The 14799-nt window shown below is 46.1% G+C and overlaps 1 protein-coding gene across 1 annotated transcript in view; it reads right to left on the bottom strand.

The window, feature by feature from the left end:
* TM2D1 (TM2 domain containing 1) overlaps positions 1 to 8019 on the bottom strand; it is a 39300-nt gene extending 31281 nt beyond the window's left edge. The window contains exons 1-2 of the mRNA XM_074221292.1: positions 7823 to 8019; positions 2800 to 2873 (exon numbers count right to left, since the gene is read on the bottom strand). Of these exons, the coding sequence (XP_074077393.1) occupies positions 2800 to 2873; positions 7823 to 8004 (256 nt within the window). The 5' untranslated portion in view covers positions 8005 to 8019. The remainder of the gene's footprint in view (positions 1 to 2799; positions 2874 to 7822) is intronic.
* Between the last annotated feature and the right edge of the window lie 6780 nt (positions 8020 to 14799).

The following is a 14799-nucleotide window of genomic DNA, read 5'->3' as shown; positions in this document are numbered from 1 at the left end:
AAATGTGCTTGCCATTATGTCTGTTTCTTTTACTTCTGTTTTCTATTCTGTCACTCAATTTGGACCCCCCCCCCCCAGCACATCCTTCTCCCTGAACTTGAACTCGGGTCTTTCTGTCTCCAGGACCAAGCTATCCATTCAATTTAAGACTTACAAAGACAAACCACAAAGTCTGCAAGCAACCAGGAGAAAGACCTTTCAATATAAAGACAATAAAATTCAAATAACAGGACTATCCTCCCCTCACCAGAAGCTATGGAAAGGAATGGAATAATGCTCTCCAAAGAACAATACCCTACAAACTTGAACATTATAATCAACATTCCTCAAGAGTGTGGAAGCCTTGGAGCCTACTCCCTGAAGACAAGAAACAAGAATCATTTGAGTTTTACAAATATCCTAGCCAAAAGAAAAAGAAGTAGAGCACCAAAGAGTGCCTAAGTAATGATATATTATTGTAGTCTCAGAAAGACTATAAAAAAGGAGGGAAACTAGAAGGGCAAAGCCACACTCAGTAAGGTAAAATAACAGAGAATATAGCTTTCTTTCTAGACTCACTAAAGGAGAGAAGGGTGAAAGCAGAGTTAAGTGACAAAACTAACAATAGAGAATCAGAGCCCTAAACACCATAGATTAACCCTCCCAACCCACAATGGTTTTGTTTAGTTTTGAGGTAGTTTTGATCATTTGGGACACAAAACTACAGAACAAGAGAATAGAGAAGGGGAGCAGGGAAGATAAAGGAGAAAGTGTGACTGTATCTGAGTCAATGGTAAACAATGAAGAGGCCTAAAGGACATTAATGAGGTGACAAAGGTGGGCTAGGAGGAGCAGGAGAATCTCAATTCAATAGGATGAGAAATGGAAACCTTACAATGGGTATAATTTACAGGAATTTGGTTCTTAGAGAGATCACTACCTGAGAAAGCATGGTGCCTCAGTAGACAGCAGACAGCATCCTATCTCAAAAGAAATAAGGTAACTGATATCCAGAATGGGAGGTGAAGATCTAGAGAGCTCTCAAGGTAAATGGGCAAAGAAGATATCATGAGGTGGAAACAATGTAAAGACTGGCAAATTGCCTTCTGTGGGGGGTGGGGGGAGGGAAATAAGATTGGGGGGAAATTTTAAAACTCAAAATAAATAAAATCTTTTAAAAAAGAAATTATCATGAGGGCATAATTCACTATAAAAGTCTCATGTAGGAAATATCTACATGGGACTTCTATCCTTTCTATTTCTTCTAAGAATGATACACAAAGCAAAAAAGGGGGGGTAGGGGAAAAGATCTACCAGGTCAGGGGGCAGCTAGGTGGCACAGTGGATAAAGCACTGGCCCTGGAGTCAGAAGGACCTGAGTTCAAATCCAACCTTAGACATTTAATAATTGCCTAGCTGTGAGGCCTTAGGCAAGTCATTCTTAACCCCATTGCCTTAAATAAATTTTTTAAAAATTTTAAAAAGATCTACCAGGGAATAATAAAGAAGTTTTTAGAAGAGGTAACTCAAAATGAGTATTTGAGAAGCTTTAGTGTCAAAAGGAACAGCGACTAAAGAAGAAATAAATATATGGTACATGAATCAAAGAATAAAAATCCAGAATAGAAAGGGAAGACCCTTTTAAGAAAATAGTGCTGAAAATGAAAAAAATTCTAAAAAAGCAAAAGGAGTTGAAGGGGCCCAACACTAGGATTATACGTAACATCTCAGTTAAAAAAAAAAGGAAAAAATTAGCTAAGTAGGTAAGAGAAACAGCTGGATGTTAAATAAGGAAATCTGGGTTCAAATCCTGCTCTGCTCCACACAATCCTTCTTAACTTTACAGGTCTCAGTTTGTTCATCTGTAAAATTTGAGGGCTGACCCAGTCCCCTCCAGCTCCCCTGGGAAGTCCTCCTGATCTCATCAGGTAGATGCCAGCCTTCCTTCTGCAAATCCTGTACCAACTCGTACCTTTCACACATGTGCTATTATTTCCCATCAGACAGCTGTTATTCTCCTATTGGGTTTTAAATTCAATGACAGCAGGGGGCCTTACACAATTTAAAATTTCCCCTAGTTATATATTATCAGAGATCTGCACAAAGGACTTTAATAAATGTTTAAAAACCTGAATTTCCAGGTACAAAGGTAAATATGGACTTAACTAGATCTAGTTATTGACATTCATAACTACAACTTTATTTTTCTAAGTTTTACTGGTCATTCCCATCCACTGGTGTTTAATGAATTTGATTAATCATGGGTGGGTACTTCTATACTAAACCTACCAGTTTAGCTACATTAAGGACACATCAAAAGGATGTTTCTTTCATCATTCTACTCAGACCCAGAAGAGAACTAACATGGGCACAATCCATTTTCTTCGTCAAGGAAAATCATTTTGCTCTAACTAGGCAAACAACATGACTGCAGAGTCAGAGCTACCCCAATCTGAAACAAAACTCTGATCCAACACCTCTGTACCAGAAGAAAGCTCTTAAGGGGCAACCTCCCGGGCAGTCCACTTGGGTACAGCTTGATGGGGTTTCACCTTAGACTGAACTAACTCTATCTGCTTCTAACTTCTACCCCATGGTCAAACTCTGGCCTCCAGTGAAGAACCAGTCCTCTCTCTCCTCCACAGAATACTGAACCGAACCATCAGCTCCCTACTCAGTCTTCTTCAGCTCAGGTTACATTTGCCTGTCTCTGACCAAACCTCACAAAGCCTGGCTCTCGGTCACCCCTCTAAATAGGTTTGTTTGTTTTGTTTTTTATTCTTCATTGCTTTGATAACCTATGCTTCCCGGGTATCTTACCGTGAGCTGTGTAATTTGTGCAGTTAACAGGTTCTTGAGTGGCCTCATTTATTTCCGGATCTTTACAAAAATATGTTAGAAGAGTTAAGGAAAACTTTGAATTGCATTTCAATATAAGTATTGTCATATCGATAATAGATTTCTAATACAATACAAGCACACACACATGGAGAAAAGGAAAGAAAACCAACCAAAAAAAGTGCACAGGCACAAACATCACTATTAGTATGCCTAAATCCCAAATCCTTAACTTAATGCAAGAGAAAAGAAGGATAATAATGAATGAGACTGTATAAATCTAACAGCAAAAACCTGAGGTTCAGGATACAGAATATTAAATTCCTGAGTTTTTTCTTCTTTATTATTATTTTCTTCTTGATTCTTTATGGGAGGGGCTGAGGGAGAAGAGGACAACTTGGTCTGGCAGGACTCCTGGCAGTGAACAGCCTGCCACGGCATCCAGGTCGGCCGTCAGAAGTTTCTGAATCTCTTGGAGATCATTCATCATCTTTGACAACAAGACCAGAGCTTGCTAGGACTTTTCCCCATATGGAAACAAAGACTCTCAACCTCTGCTCCCGACTCCAGAAGCACCCTCCCTGCCTTCTGCCCTATTTTCTCAGACAACCCTCCGGGCAGCCGGGAAGCCTGACTCCTGGGATGAGACTCTCTCCAGGGATGATCCGCCCTACTAGAAGAGAAGCTTCCTGAGGGCAGCACCATTTCTCATTGATCCTTTTATCTGCTCAGAAGTTACTCTGTAATCAAGTGACAAATCACTTGCTGATGTGAGATCCTGAATCCAATTCATCTCAAAAAAACGTAAATGCCTAAGATGTGGAAAAGGGAAGATAGACCCTGGAGCTGAGACAGCCCAGCAGGGGTGACTGACAGATACGCGAAGAATCCCATCCTTCGTTCGGGGGCCCTCCCTCACTGCTCTGTTCCTGCCGGCCGCTCCTCAGACAACGGCGGGCAGCCCTTTGGTCCAGGCGTTGACAGCCCGGTCCTCACATGGTGGACCTGATAAACAGGGCCGCTCCCTAGGCAAGTCCTTCTCCACCTTCCTGACCCAGTCAGCTCCACACAGTAGTGAGGCCTCGGAGTAAGACTTAAACAGAAGAGGACACAGACAGACAGACTAAGAGTTCTATCACTCGGCGGCTTTGGTGGCATTGAAGACATAAGCTTAAGGCACACGGATTCTGACAGCGCGGGCTTAATAAATGTTGGCGGTGAGCTGAATGAGAGAGAAAGCTGGAGGGGAAGTCAAAGCGCTGAGAACTAGAACAAGTGCGAGAGAACACGGAGCCACTTCAGAGTCAGAGCTGGAACGGAAAGGGACCATGGAGAGGACGCAGCCGTGGGTGCAGACGGGAGAGGCACGCTTGCCTGGTGGCCCATGGTGGGGTGATGAAATCGGCAGGGCTGGAGGCTCTCCCCTGCATCACCCTGTTGGCATGGGAACCTCAACTGGACCACCATGAGCACAAGTCACTCACCCCGTACCAGGAATCTCCCCTCAAGAAATGGAGGACTCGGCTGCTCTCTCCAAGGTCCATTTCCACTCTAAATCTGAGGCGATTATAAGCTTCCTCCCAACTGGGACATTCTATGACCTAAGATTCCTCCTCCCCGCTCTAACATCCTGTGTTCTAAAGACCCTCCCAGCTGGGACATCTTGTGTTCTAAGGTTCCTCCCAGCTCGGACATCCTCCGTCCCAGGGTCCCTCCCAGTTCGGACATTCTGTGCTCCAAGGTCCCTCCCAGCTCTGACATCCTGTGTTCTAAAGTGGATTCCAGTTCTGACATTCTATAGCCTAAGGTTGCTTCCAACTCGGATATTCTATGTCCCAAGGCCACTCCCAGCTCGGCCATTCTGTGTCCTAAGGTCCCTCCCAGTTCGGACATTCTAAACCCCAGAGTCACTCCCAGCTGTGACATCCTATGTCCTAAGGTCCTTCCTAGCTCTGACATTCTCCATCCTAAGGTCCCTCCCAGGCCCAACATCCTGCGGCTCAAGATCATCCCCAAATGGGATGTCCGCAGGCCAAAAGTCACTCCCAGCTCCGACATCCTCCGTCCTAAGGTCACTCCCAGCAGGGACATTCTCTGTTCTAAGGTCGCTCCCAGCTGGGACATTCTCCATGCTAATGTCCCCTCCAGTTCTGGCATTCTGAATCCCAAGTTCACCCCCAATCCCCACACTCTTCTTGCCAAGACTGCCTCCAACTCTGACATTCTATGTCCAAAGGTGGCCCCCAGCTCAGACACCCGATGGCCTAAGGTCATTCCCAGCTCAGACATTCTGTGTGCTAAGGTCACTTCCAGCTCCGACATTCTATGCTCTAAGGTCACTTCCAGCTCTGACATTCTATGTCCCAAGGTCACTTCCATCTCTGACATCTTCTGCTCTAAGGCCCCTCCCAGTTCTGACATTCTATGTTCTAAGGACCCACCCAGCACGGACATTCTGTGTCCTAAGGTAGATCCCAGCTCAGACATTCGATGCTTTAAGGTTGCTCCCAGCTCAGACATTCTATGTTCTAGGGTCCCTCCTAGCTCTGCCATTCTGTGTTCTAAGGCCCCTCCCAGCTCAGACATTCTCTGCTCTAAAGTCCCTCCCAGCTCAGACATCCTATGTCCTAAAGTTGTTCCCAGCTCTAACATTCTGTGTTCTAAGGTAGCTCCCACTTGCGTCATTCTATGCCCCAGGGCCCCTCCCAATCCTGACATTCTATGTCCTAAGACCCCCTCCAGCTCTGACATTCTGTGTTCTAAAATGCCCTCCAGCTCGGATAATCTGTATTCTAAGGTGCCTCCCAGCTCGGAAATTCTGTGTTCTAAGGTCTCTTCCAGCTCTAATATCCTGTGTTCTAAGGTCCCTCCAAGCTCAAACATTCTATGTTCTAAGGTTCCTCCCAGCTCAGACATTCTGTGTCCTAAGGACCCTCCCAGCTCTGACATCCTGTGTCCTAAGGACCCTCCCAGCTCTGACATCCTGTGTCTTAAGGTCCCTCCCAGTTCTGACATCCTGTGTTCTAAGGTCCCTTCCAGCTCTGACATTTTGTGTTCTAAGGTCCCTTCGAGTTCTGACATTCGGTGTCCTAAGGTATCCCCCAGCTCTGTCAGGATGATTTCTAGGGTCCCTCCCAGTCCCCTCACCCTGTGGTCTAAGGTGCCTCTGAGTTCCGACATGCGACATTCTAAGGTCCCTTCCAGCTCTACATTTCTATACTGTAAGGTGACTCCCAGCTCAGACATTCTGTATTCTAGGTTTCCTACTAACTCAGAAGTCCTGTGCAGTGACAGTTTACGTTCTAGGCTCCCTCCCATCTGTGACATTCGATATTTTAAGGTCCACCCCAGCTCTGACATCCGGTGTTCTAAGGTCCCTTCTAGTTCAGATGTTCTATGTCCCAAGGTTCCTCCCAACTCTGACATTCTATGTTCTAGGATCCCTATTACTTCTGACATCCTGTGCTCTAGAGTGCCTTTCAACTCTGAAACTCTATGTTCTAAGGTGACTCCAGGCTCTGACATCCTGTGTTCTAGATTTCCCTCCAGCCCTGAAAACCTGGTGCTGATGTTGCGTTCGAGGCTCCCTTGAGAGAGCAAGGGGTCCCTGCCCTGATGTTCTAGGCTCCCCTCCCAGGGAAGGCCCGCATGCTCGGGGCCCCTCCTGCTCCGGTGTTCTAGGCCCCCGCCCGGCGCTGGGGAGGATTTCTAGAGTCCCTGGCTCTACGTGGACATTCTAGCTTTCCTCACCGGCACCTCAGTTCTATGGCCCTCTTTCCCAGGGCAGGCTGGCTGAGGTTCTGAGCCCCCTCCTGGGGATGGTGAGGCTAGGTTCTAGACGCACAAGCACTGGAGATCGGGGTCACCAGTCCCCTCTCCCCAGACGGCTAGCCTGGGTTCGAGGCCCCTGTAGGTGGCTCTAGATCGGGGTCCCCTTCCCAGGGATGGCGAGGCTGAGTTCGTGCCCCGGCAGGGCCCCTGCCCCACGGGGGTCCGGGGTGGTTGGGCTCTAAGCCCTGGCCGCCCCCGCCCCGAGGTGGGCCCGGGGCCCTAGGTGCGCCCCCCCCAGGCGGGCTCGGTTCTAAGCCGGTTCTAAGCCGGGCTCCAGGGTCCTAGGTGCTCTCCCCCCCACCCGCCCCGAGGTGGGCCCGGTTCTAAGCCGGTTCTAAGCTGGGCTCCAGGGTCCTAGGTGTGCCCCCCCCGCCCCAAGGCGGGCCCGGTTCTAAGCCGGTTCTAAGCCGGGCTCCGGGGTCCTAGGTGTGCCCCCCCCACCCCGAGGCGGGCCCGGTTCTAAGCCGGTTCTAAGCCGGGCTCCGGGGTCCTAGGTGCGCCCCCCCTCCCTCCGAAGCGGGCTCGGTTCTAAGCCGGTTCTAAGCCGGGCTCCAGGGTCCTAGGTGCTCTCCCCCCCACCCGCCCCGAGGTGGGCCCGGTTCTAAGCCGGTTCTAAGCTGGGCTCCAGGGTCCTAGGTGTGCCCCCCCCACCCCGAGGCGGGCCCGGTTCTAAGCCGGTTCTAAGCCGGGCTCCGGGGTCCTAGGTGCGAGGCGGGCCCGGTTCTAAGCCGGGCTCCAGGGTCCTAGGTGCGCCCCCCCCCGCCCCGAGGCGGGCCCGGTTCTAAGCCGGTTCTAAGCCGGGCTCCTAGGTGCGCCCCCCCCCCGCCCCGAGGCGGGCCCGGTTCTAAGCCGGGCTCCGGGGTCCTAGGTGCGAGGCGGGCCCGGTTCTAAGCCGGTTCTAAGCCGGGCTCCGGGGTCCTAGGTGCGAGGCGGGCCCGGTTCTAAGCCGGGCTCCAGGGTCCTAGGTGCGCCCCCCACCCCCGCCCCGAGGCGGGCCCGGTTCTAAGCCGGGCTCCGGGGTCCTAGGTGCGAGGCGGGCCCGGTTCTAAGCCGGGCTCCGGAGTCCTAGGTGCGCCCCCCCCCGCCCCGAGGCGGGCCCGGTTCTAAGCCGGTTCTAAGCCGGGCTCCGGGGTCCTAGGTGCCCCCCCCGCGCCCCCGCCTCTACAGAGGATATTGTCCCACTCTCAGGTCCTCGCACTTGAGCGTGTCGTCGCCCCCCGCGGCGGCCGCCGCCCCCCACGGCCCCGCGCTCACGGTCACGGACACCAGCCACAGGAGGCCCAGCAGCCCGGGGCCGGGGGCGGGGGCGGGGGCGGGGGCGGCGGCGGCGGAGGCCGCGGCCTCCGGAGCCGCCATGCTGGAACTGGCGCGTCACCCGCCGCGCCCGCCCGCTTCCGCTTCCGCTTCCGCTTCCGCCGCCGCCGCCGCCGCGGCCGGGACCTCCGGCGGCCCGAGGGGCGGGGCGAGGCCGGGGGCGGGAACCCCCTTAAAGGGCCCGCGGCGCCCCCCTGCGCGTCCCACATTCTCTCCCCCACCCTCGCTTTGAGAAAGCTGGGCGCTCGGGAGAACCGGCACGTCGGGCTGGGAAAGTCAACACGCCCCCCTCCCCCCAAAAAGAGACGACTCGAGAAAAATAAAGTGAAGGAGCCTGCTGCTTCGGGCTGATTCTGGCGCAGGAGGGAGCGCATGCAGCCGAGCGCGCGTCCGGGTCTGCGCGTGGCCCGCAAGCGACCGTCCGCGTCCCAGGGCTGATCAGCCGGCAGCGGGGCTACTTTGTATCTTTGTGCACGTGTGTGTCTATACATATGTGTGTCTCAGTGTATAGTACATTTCCATTAGCTGATCAGCCTGCAACAGTGTTGTTACTTTGTATTTCATGCGTGTTACAGTTGCACCTGCTCACATAAGTTTTTCACTGAGAGCATCCTGTTCATCATTTCCCGGTTCATCTCAGTCCCACACCACAAACTGTTCAGCCATTCCCCAGCAGTGGGGCATCCTCTCAACCTCCAGGTCCCTTTTCAGAAAGAACTACTATAAATACCCCCGTACATTTTTTCTTCTTCCGGCATTTCATCTCTTCTGAAATATAGTCCCAACAGCGTTCATTTCTCAGAGAACCGAGTCAAATGTATTTATTTGTTTGTTTGTTTATTTATTTGTTCATGTGTTTATTTAGAAAGGAAGGAAGGAAGAAAGAAAGAACCATTCTCCAATTGGTAAATGATCAAGAGATATAGGAACAGTTTTCAGAGAGGTTATCCATGCAATCTATTTAAATCATTTTAAAATGGCCTATTGATAGGAGAATTGCGGGCTGGAACAATTCTGAGGTACTACCTTATACTTACTGGACTGGCTAATAGAACAGAAGGAGAAAATGACAAGTGTTGGCAGGGATGGAGGGACATTGAGACACTGATGCACCCATTGTGAAATGATTCAACAGTTTTGTAGAGCACTTTGGAACTATGCCCAAAGGGCTGGTGCTTTTTGTGCCACACATAGCCACCTTCCTAGCTGTTGATGGTGATGTAATAATAACTGTTTAAGGCCCTTTATCCATTTACTCTTTAACCATATGCCCAAGAGGCAAGATATGACCTGTCTATAGGGAAACTAGACATACAGTTAGAATTAGTGATAAAGAAGAAAGGAGGCCTAGAATATTGACTTCACTTCCAATCCTGCCTTGCTAGTTATACAACCCTGGATTCACAAAAGCAACTCACCTAATTCTCCAAGTTCTTAAGTTCTAAAGGATCCTAACCTACTTTGATGAAGGAGTTTTCACACCTAAAATTCCTTACAATGGTGAAATCACAAATCCAAATTCAGGTCAAGTCCCATTCCCTTCCTCCCCCCAAAAATGTGCAGGACACTATTTAGAGTATTAGAAATCAAAAACAGATAAAGAAATTCCTACCTAGTGACCATTTCGACTAAACCCCTGTTTTTATAAAAGAGAATACCAAGGCTCAAAAGAAGCCTAGGGTGGCTAGGTGGCTCAGTGGATAAAGCACCGACCCTGTAGTCAGGAGTACCTGGGTTCAAATCCGGTCTCAGACACTCAATAATTACCTAGCTGTGTGGCCTTGGGCAAGCCACTTAACCCCATTTGCCTTGCAAAAAAAAAAAACCTCAAAAGAAGCCTAGCTTACCCAGGTTACCTGGCAGGAAGCACCAGAGCTAAACCTGCAAATCCAGATTCATTTCTTTTTCTATTGTACTGTGTTCCCTCTCCCATCAAACTTTGGAAAAGCAAGACACAAAAAGAGTAGGAACAGATACTTAAAATCAAGAGTCACCCTGGAAAAGCAGGCCCTTCCCCATATTGGTGCCTGGGGAGAAAACCTCATTTGCTCTATTATTAGGACACCTCTAGGTGGCAAAGTGGATAAAGTGGCAGGCCTGGAGTCAGGAAGATATTCAAAGCCATCCTCTCATACGCTTACTAGCTAGGTCACCCTGGGCAAGGCACTTTACCCTATTTGCCTCGGTTTCCTCATCTATAAAATGAACTGGAGAAGAAAAAACAGTCCAGGATTTCTGCCAATAAAATACCAAATGGGGTCATGAAGAGTTAGACACAACTGAACAACTACAAGTGACGGCTCTTTTACAGAGAGCTATGCTACAGTTAGAGAGTGAATGCTGACATTTTTAAAAAATTTTATTTATTTAAGGCAATGGGGTTGAGTGACCCCATTAAGTGACTTGCCTAACATCACATAGCTAGGCAACTAAGTATCTGAAGCTTGATTTGAACTCAGATCCTCCTGATTCCAGGGCCAGTGTTCTATCCACTGTGTCACCTAGCTGCCCCGAAAGTGGACATTTTTAACACGGATCAAGTTTTGATTACTGGAGAGATATAATTACTAGATCAGTTCCTACATGTTGAGAGAAATCATGGGATGAAGGCCTTGTTTTAAAATTACATTAAATGGGGGCGGCTAGGTGGCATAGTGGATAAAGTACTGGCCTTGGAGTCAGGAGTACCTGGGTTCAAATCCAGTCTCAGACACGTAATAATTACCTAGCTGTGTGGCCTTGGGCAAGCCACTTAACCCCATTTGCCTTGCAAAAACCTAAAAAAAAAATTACAGTAAATGTCTAGTCCTAAAATCTAGAGCTAGCAGGAACTCTAAGGGCCTGATTTTACAGGTGAGAAACTAAAGCCCAGACAAATGAAGCCAAGCCACAGAGACCAGAAGCTTTTAATCCTTGTCCAAAAGATTCTGAAAACCCCAGTGTTCCTGCCTCTTACAGTAATAGGAAAAATAAAATTTTATTTTCAAAGAAGCGTGCAAAGAAAATCAGAAGATAGAAAGGGAATTTCCTTGATTGACCATGAGAAAAGATATTGTCAAACTTGGTGGTTTCCCAATTATTTTTTAAAAATATATTTTCTGGGTGACTTCTGTTTTCCCATCCTAGTCATTCCTTTGTCCCATGATAACTCCTTTGAAAATGTCTCCCAGGGGTGACTAGGTGGCGTAGTGGATAAAGCACCAGCCTTGGAGTCAGGAGTACCTGGGTTCAAATCTGACCTCAGACACTTAATAATTACCTAGCTGTGTGGCCTTGGGCAAGCCACTTAACCCCATTTGCCTTGCAAAAAACTAAAAAAAAAATGTCTCCCAAAAAGCAATAACACATCATTTTCTATCTATTCTATTCTGTTCTGTTTCATTTTCTGTGATGTGTGATGTGCATTCCAATGCTCTCACTGAAATCTTTATTAAATGAAGGTATGAGGCATCTGTGTGGTCTACACATAAGCTTTTCCTCTTATTTCTTACTCCAAAACTATGTTTTCCAATAATTCACTTTCCATTCCTATGCAATCCTCTAATTGAAGCCAGCAGGAATGAAATCAGTTATATGTCTTTCATTTGGAGGATCTTATTGAGGTCTTCACTGAAATTTCTTCTTCTCTCATTCACCCACCATGATAGACATAGATAACAAAAGTGACAATTATCTTCATGATCTTTTTTCCATATGAGCAGTTAAGTGTTCTAAGAACTTTTAAGAAAAAGCTAAGCCAACTCCTTTATTTGCTTTTCTAAGAAAAACCTGTGGACCAAAATTCCATTTACCTACATCATCCTTTTGTCTTCTGGTTTCATTTGTAGGGAGAATTTCAAGATCAACCTAACATAGCTCTAGCAATAATATGTCTATATGTTGGTCAGTGGATTCCAGTCTCATGTTTAGGAAGCCAATTGTTATATGGATGTTTATTACATTCTTTAAAAGAACATAACTTTAGCACCCTCTGGCCCTTTTCTACCTTGTTGTCACTGCCAGGGCTAAGGTTCATTTAGTATTATTCTCTTTTCTCTCCTTGGGTCACCATGGCCAAAAATGTGTCACCAAGGTCCTAGTAGTGAATCCCTCTGTAGCTAGCTAGACTGTATCTCAGAAAGCAGAAAATGGCTGTTGCTGGGAAAACCCTCAAATTCTTTGCACTATGGAAGAACCTGCCAAAGATTACAGTCCCCTGGCCCAGCCTTTGAGACCCTACCGTCATCTGTATATCAGAAAGAGATGTCATTGCAAGTTGGACCTAATGGGGCCATAAACCTACATAAATATGTGTATTTATATGTATATAAATACAGATATTTATGTATATGTGTGTATATCCCAAATTCCAATGAAAAGAAAATAGAATCATTTTTTACTTTCAAACTTATTACCAAGTATTGAGGATTCCATATGAATTTCCTTGCTGCCTTTTAATCAATCTTCCATATGGATGAAAGGATGAAATATATCCTTAGATTTAGGGTTCTAATGCAGCTTGTAGTCCAGAAGGTGGCTAGAGATATCATGATCAAACAGTTGCTGAATGACCTAGTCTCAATCATTTTCCTGAATATCTCATGCATTTTCAAAGAGTCTCTTTCCAATCTCAGTTTTATGTCTACTATTTAGAAAGGAAAGAAATATGTTTATAAAACACTGAATATGGTAAAAATCATGTTTATTCCTCCTATACAAAAAATATTGTTCATGGGGGTGGCTAGGTGGCGCAGTGGATAGAGCACAGGCCCTGGAGTCAGGAGAACCTGAGTTCAAATGCGACCTCAGACACTTAATAATTACCTAGCTGTGTGGCCTTGGGCAAGCCACTTAACCCCATTTGCCTGGCAAAAAAACCTTAAAAAAAATTGTTCAGTCATGTTCAATTTGTGTCACCTCATTTGGGATTTTTGTCACAAAGATGCTAGAGTGGTTTACCATTTCCTTCTCCAGTTCATGTTTTTCAAAGCATCAAATAAAACTATAAAGAAAATCAATTGCTTTGAAATAGTTACCAAACTATTTAAAAAACAAACAACCAAATACATAACCCCTGGATAAGAACTCTTGATTGTGGGAATTGAGTGAACCACCTGCCATGTGATTTATAGAGAATCTGTCTAAAACTGGCATGCAACATTTGATTTTCTCCATTACAGAGGCAAATACCTCTGGTGAGCATACATCTCCCTGTTTCATGCCTTTCCTGATATTAATGATCAGAGGGTCATGCAACAAGGTTATCTCCACCATTTTATCTTTCAAATAATACTGCATGAATTTGATGGAGGAGCACATTTAAGACAGCATTTTTCTTCCAAAAATTTTTTCAGAGCCACCAAAAAAGAATGCTTATTATGACATGCAGGTGGATGGATAATCTATAAAACTCATCAATCAGTATATTTATTGGAGACAGAGCCTGCAAATGGATAAGCATATGACTCCCGAATTAAAAAGGAAGGACTAGATTGCCTTTGGGAAATTGAAAAGTTTCAACAATGACTTCAAACTTTCCCAAACAAGAGGTCTACCTTTTGATAATCAATATTTCGCCAGCATTAATTTATGGTTGTAAGGTGTGGAAAAGTACAGTCTCTAAGAAAATAAAAATGAGCATAATACAGCTAAGTGGGGTAGAGAAAAGTGTAAGATGTATATTAAGAAGACCTGAAAAAAAAATAAAAAACAAAAATAAAAAAAAGACCTGCATTCAGATCTCCCTTGTCTTATTTACTAACCTTCATTTTCTAGACAAGTCCCTTAACTCCTTGGTGTCCCAGTTTCCTTATCTGTAAAATGACCATAATGATTATCGCCCTTGCCTCCCAGGATAGTTGTGAAGATCAAATGAGATGACAAAAGTAAAAAAGTTTCACAAACTTTAAAGAAATATATATGTGTGTGTGTGGATACATATATATTATATATATATATGCATTTACATTTATGTTTGTGTATATAAATGTATATTCTATCGATAGAAGTATCTAGATCTCCATCTGGATAAACCTAAGCATTTATCTAGTCTGGCATCCTACCACACACAGCATAAAAGGGAATTATGAAGAAGAACAGAAGATGTCAGGGAAAAAAAAGTTGTGATAGAAAAATAAGACAGGGCTAGGAGTCCTGTAGTGGAAATGAGAGCCTGAGAACCTATTTCCATGCTTCAGTAGATTCCTCATAATGTTGAGACAATGTGGAAGATTTCCTACCACATTGAATGAACTGCTGCTTGGAGAACTTTTGGGAGAACCCAGACACAAATCCTACAGGAGGAGGAAGCTGGGCAGATGGACAGATGGATGGATTGATTGTGCTCTCCATCATTAGAGGATGTTGATAAGAAGCTAGATACGCTGGACTATTATAGCATTTATAATGGATGCTGTAGCTCTCTCATTTAAGAAACAAATTCTGGCTTTAGGCCTTAATCATGAGGTATATGGTATTTCTGGTTGGGGAGAAGGAGAAGGGGTTGGAAAAGATTTTCTTTAAATTGTAAAGAGTTGGCCAAGTATACTCTGGCATCTTTGGGAGGCTGAGGAAAAGAACCTGACCCCAAGGTAGTGTGTTGGAAGGATCCAATTAGGGGCAGGTAGGTAGCACAGTGGATAGAGTACTGGCCCTGGAGTCAGGAGGACCTGAGTTCAAATTCGGCCTCAGACACTTAATAATTACCCAGCTGTGTGGCCTTGGGCAAGCCACTTAACCCCAGTGCCTTGCAAAAATCTAAAAAAAAAAAATGGAAGGATCCAATTAAAATAAAATGTTGGCAAAATTTTGATTGGATGTCCATGAGGTGAGGGTGTGGAGTTTGGAATTTAGATTCAT

The sequence above is a fragment of the Macrotis lagotis genome, chromosome 2 (assembly GCF_037893015.1).
Source record: "Macrotis lagotis isolate mMagLag1 chromosome 2, bilby.v1.9.chrom.fasta, whole genome shotgun sequence".
Lineage (NCBI taxonomy): Eukaryota > Metazoa > Chordata > Mammalia > Peramelemorphia > Peramelidae > Macrotis > Macrotis lagotis.
Note: the sequence above shows the minus strand (reverse complement) of the source record. Positions and strands in the feature narration are given on the sequence as shown.